The sequence below is a fragment of the Pteropus vampyrus genome, unplaced genomic scaffold (assembly GCF_000151845.1).
Source record: "Pteropus vampyrus isolate Shadow unplaced genomic scaffold, Pvam_2.0 Scaffold301, whole genome shotgun sequence".
NCBI lineage: Eukaryota > Metazoa > Chordata > Mammalia > Chiroptera > Pteropodidae > Pteropus > Pteropus vampyrus.
The window spans coordinates 494,193-499,645 of record NW_011889082.1 but is presented as its reverse complement, the minus strand read 5'-3'; the positions used below and the strand labels follow the sequence as shown (position 1 = coordinate 499,645).

Sequence of the window (5,453 nt, the reverse complement as noted above, 5' to 3'; positions counted from 1 at the left end):
TAATTGAAGTGTTTTATCATTAAATAACTTTTGTTTTTATGTGCCAGAAGACTAAGGAGTAAAAAATAAAGGAAAAAAAGGTATTTGTGCTTTTGGACAAAGATACGTTCTTGTTATCTCTAAGGTGTCAGATTAAGGAGTTCTAAATTAGATTTGCTAATATCATAAGAAATAATCCCACAGATCCTCATGGCTCACTTTTCTAAGATTTGTAGTAGGTCTAGCTCAGTTTGTGAACAACAAAAAATATTTCTCTTTTAGGATATGAGAACAACCTACTTTTTTTTATTGTGGTAAAATATACTTAATAAAATTTACCATTTTAACTATTTTTGACTAGATGGATCAGTGCCATTAATTAAGTACATTTCACATTCTGGTGTAATCATCACTAGCACTTATCATCAGAACATTTTTTATCTTCCTAAACTGAAACTTCAACCCATTAAATAATAACTCTCCATTCCTCTCTTCTTCTGGCCCCTGGCAGGCACCTGTCTAATTTCTCTGTGACTTCTCCTATTCCAGGTACCTCATTTAGTGGAATTATACAATATTTATTCTTCTGAGACTGGCTTATTTCTCTTAGCATAATGAATTCAAGGTTCATTCATGTTATAGTGTGTGTCAGAATTTCCTTCTTTTTTAAGGCTGAATATTCTCTTGTACATAGTACTAGATCTTGTTTATCTGTTCATCTGTTGATGGATACTTGGGTTACTTCCATCTTTTGGCTCTTGTGAATAATGCTGCAATGAACATGGGTGTACATATATATCTTTGAGACCCCACTTTCATTCCTTTGGATATATATCCAGAAGGAATTAATTGAATCATATGGTAATTCTACTTTTAATTCTTTTGAGGAACTGCTATACTGTTTCCCATAGCAGCTGCACCATTTTATATTCCTATTAGCAGTGTACAGTTGTTCCAGTTTCTCCACATCCTCACCAACACTCACTTACTTTTTTTTTTTTTTGGATAATAGCCATTCTGATCGGTGTGAAGTGGTATCTTGTAGTGTTGGTTTGCATTTCCCTAGTGATTAGTGATGAGCATTTTTTCCTTAAGCTTATTGGCTTATGAAATATATGAAATATATTATGAAATATATCTCTTTGAGGGAAATTTCTATTTAAATCTTTTGCTCATTTTTTTAATCATTTTTTTGTGTGTTATTGAGTTATAAGTATTTTTTATTTTCTGGTTATTAACCCTTTATCAGATATATGAGTTGCAGATATTTTCTCCCATTCCATAGGTTTGCTTTTCACTTTGTTCATTGTGTCTATGCACAAGTTTTTAATTTTTATGTAGTCCAATTTATCTATTTTTTATCTGTGCTTTTGGTGTCATAGTTAAGAAATCATTGCCAGATCTAATATCATGAAGCTTTTCCCTATATTTTCTAAGTGTTTTATGGTTTTAGCTCTTACAGTTAAGTCTTCGGTACATTTTTAAATAAATTTTTATATATGGTGTAAGATAAGGGTTCAACTTTATCCTTTTGCTTGTGGATATCCAATTTTCTCAGTACCATTTGTTGGGAAGACTCTTCTCCATTGATGGTCTTGGTACTCTTTTCAAAAATCATTTGACCACCAGTCAACTTTTATTAAGCTTCTTTTGTTTCAGTAACCATTAAGAAAAGAGAGAGAGGGGCTTTTGAGAATGGTATACTATGAGGTTATGACTTTTTGCTGCTTTTATCATTATGTTATTTCATCTATACTGCAGAACTGATTTATTTTGGTGGCATGTTAGTTAAGTCTCATTAATAAGGCAAGTTTTCCTAAAGTATTCATTCATTTATTTTACCCTAATACTAATACTATGATATCTCATATTTTTGATCTAGAGAAATTATAGGCAATTTCCCATTTTGTTTTACTAGGAAGGATTTTCATATTTAGGATAGCAAAATAATTTCACCATGGAATCTTAAATTGTGTCTAGACAATACTATATGCATTTTTCTACTTTTTAGTGTTTCTATTTCTGTAAATCTGTGTCCCCCCAAAAAATAAAATCACGATTAACTTATTCTCCAAGTGTATTGATATCAAATTAGACTGTATGCATATTAGAGACAATAAAGTGAATTTGACCAATGACATTACCAGAGAGTAAGACTGTTGACTTTTTAAATTAACTAAAAAAATAGTTTAGCCACTAAACTGTCTTTAGAGTATGTAAGACAGTATTATAGAAAGATAGATTTGGAACAGGTAAACAAATAAAAAGAAAGATAGATTTGGAACAGGTAAGCAAATAAAAAGCCAAAGGTGTGCTGCCCCTTTTAAATTCATTTTTTTCCTGAAGATTGTCTTTTTATCACCAAATATGGCCTCTCAGGAATACATAAACTGCTGCCATGTGAACAACCTTTAGTTAATTCATATGTATTTTGAAAAAAGAAAAAAGATATTTACTCCATGTTCTTCTTTCTTTGGTTCATTTCTTATTTTGTGATTATAACCGTTTTCTTATATTTCTGGCTAAATGCAGATAAAAATTCTTCATCTATTGTCAGCTACCCAGATAAAAAACTATTTTCTACAGTTTTAATTACATGAAAGTATTTATTCTGTGATGTTTAAGGAAAACTAGTTTAAAATAATAATACTGTCTACAGCAATGCCACCCTGAATGTGCCCAATCTCGTCTGATCTCAGAAGCTAAGCAGGGTTGGGCCTGGTTGGTACTTGGATGGGAGACCACCTAGGAATACTAGGTGCTGTAGGTGGTAAAAAAATAAATAAATAAAAAATAAATAAATAAATAATAATAATAATAATACATTTTGGCATTTGGGACTGTATTTCATTTGTAACTTTTCTCTATTGGATATTTGGGTGATTGTGTTCTTAGCACTGCTCTCACTGGTTTTTCGTGTATTTGTTTTCTTTGGGGCATGAGTTCCACAGAATATCTTCATGAACAGAATTTATTATCCACTGATCCTATACAGTATATGGAACTAAAGCAAGCTATTAAAAAAGAATCTACCTAGCCATCAGCTATCAATAGCTCCTTCCTAATCAGAATAACTTAAATGCCCATTTTCAAAAGTGTAGTAAATAAGTATTTGAAATCATACAAAAAGAACTTTAGCTCCTTCCCTGAATTAATTTTTTATTACCAACATTTAGGATTTTGTTTCGGTTAATACTGATTACTTCATTGTTTGTGTCTTTTATGTAATATAGTTTATTTGTTAATAGAAAGTTAACAAAAAATACACTTTTAAATGCATATTTATTTCTTTTAATAAAATTATTTTTAAAGAATTTATGTAAAACTTTAATTTCATAAGTTACATCAGAAGAAGGGCAATACATACAAAAAATATAGAAGAAGGTCTTATATTTCTCTTATCCAGTTTAAAACCTTGGTTAAATATTGGTATTCCAGCTAATATTATAGCTCTTACTTTTCTTTTAAAGAAAATTGCTATTATTTATTATTATTATTTATTTATCTTATTAAAGAATATTGGTATTATTTATGTTTTCTCCTTTCTCTTCTCCTATTACTGTTCAATCTGATTTTATCCATATCCTTAAATGATCCAGATCAAAATCTTGGAAATTCTGTTTTTCCCTTTTCTTTATTCTTTATATATAATTATAAAGTTAGCAATTTTAAGACTCTTTTAATGTCTTCTATTCCCTATGTCAGGTCCTTATTACCTCACATCTGAACCATTACAGCAGCCTCTTAAAGAGTCTCCCTGAATATACTTTATTTTTTTAAAGTACTTCTAGTATTGCTACTTCCAGCAGTGAAAGCATCATGGTGCTTTAGGAAAAGATGTTTTAAGAAACTGATGCTTTATGAAGATGGTTCTCTATTGCTTCTAGGATCAAGTCATTCAAGGGTTCCTGCCATCTGTCCCCAACTTACTTTTCCAAGTTCTAATCCACACTATTCCCTTACATAAAATGTCTGCCCTAACCAGGGTAGTTTGAATCTCTGAACGTACCTTGTGCTTTGTTCTTGTGTCATTCTTTTTATTTCCTCACCCTGTTTTGTAACCATCAAAAATTACTTCATCTTTAAAGAATACATGAAATATCGAATTTTCCATGAACCCTTCCCTGATTACCCCAACTGCATATAATTCTGAAGTATTTGTTGTGTGGCACTTACTATGCAGTATCTGGCATCATAATTTTCTGTTCACGTGTTCACGTGTTTAGCTTCTCTGCTAGATTTTAGTCTCCTTGAGGGCCAAGACCACATCTCACTGTTCTTTGTATCCAACACAGACCTTAGTGTAATGCTTTGAACATATTTGGAACTCCATACATGTTTAATTAGTATCTACTTTAATTTAATTAGTTTTGAAGTGGAAGATACAATTTGAAAATACAAGCTGTGCAATAGGTTGATGTGATATGTACTTTCTAATTGGGAACCCATTTTCAATCAGTTTCCATATGCAAAAGAACTTTTACTAAAATTTTATAGCAAAATGATTGAAAATGAAAGGAGTTTATGTTCTTTTTAAATACATGTGTTCTGGAAATTACAGATAGGTTAAAATACAGTAGTAGATTATATGTGATAGTGAAACTTATGAGATAGTTCCTTCTAAATATTTTTTTTCTTTTAGTGGCGTCATGATTTTTTGCATGGATGGATAAAAGTACCTGTGACTCATGAAACACAGGAAGAATGTCTTGGGATGGCAGTGTTAGATATGATGAGAATAGCTAAAGAAAAGGATCAAACCCCACTGGACATCTATAGTTCTGTCAGGTAATTTCCTTATGCAAATCCATATACATAAATGGGAACTTTTGGAGTTTTCATAGAATTTTTGTATTTTTTGTGTTTCTTTATATTTTTTGATTTCATAATAATTAAAGGTTGTATAGATAACTTTTCTTCCTTGTGCACAACACATACTTTGTGAGATAAAAGAAATTATTTTTTCTTTTCTTCCAGTTTTATTGAAATATAATTGACATCAAGCACTGTATAAGTTTAAGGTATACAGCATAATGATTTGACTTACATATATCATGAAATGATTACCACAATAAATTTCGTTAACATCATCATCTCATGTAGATAGAAAGAAGAGAAAGAAAAAAATATTTTTTTTCTTGTGATGAGAACTCTTAGGATCCACTGTCTTAACAACTCTCATGTTTATAATAAGCGTCATAAACTATAATTATCATATTGTACATTACATCATGAGAAGTACTTATTTATCTTATAACTAGAAGAAATTACTGAAAGAGTTGGTATTGGACAGAAAATATTATAGGTGTTCAGTATCTATTTATTATTTGATTTATTTATTCTGAAAAGGTTAGGTAGGGTCACAACACTGAAAAGAGAACCTGGAGGCATAATTTCTGTTAGCAAATCCTCAAAATGTCTGTATAAATAATTCTGAATCAGAATGTCTCTAATAGTGTCCATATTTTACTTGA

At 30.4% G+C, this 5,453-nt stretch overlaps 1 protein-coding gene and 1 pseudogene across 1 annotated transcript in view; both read left to right on the top strand.

Moving 5' to 3' along the window:
- Nucleotides 1-2,630: 2,630 nt before the first annotated feature.
- Nucleotides 2,631-2,749, top strand: LOC111730109 (annotated as a pseudogene).
- Nucleotides 2,750-4,606: 1,857 nt separating this feature from the next.
- The window catches only part of JAK2 (Janus kinase 2), a 44,563-nt gene continuing 43,716 nt past the window's right edge, over nt 4,607-5,453 (top strand). Inside the window, exon 1 of the mRNA XM_023521262.1 lies at nt 4,607-4,767. Coding sequence (XP_023377030.1) covers nt 4,694-4,767 — 74 coding nt within the window. The 5' untranslated portion in view covers nt 4,607-4,693. The remainder of the gene's footprint in view (nt 4,768-5,453) is intronic.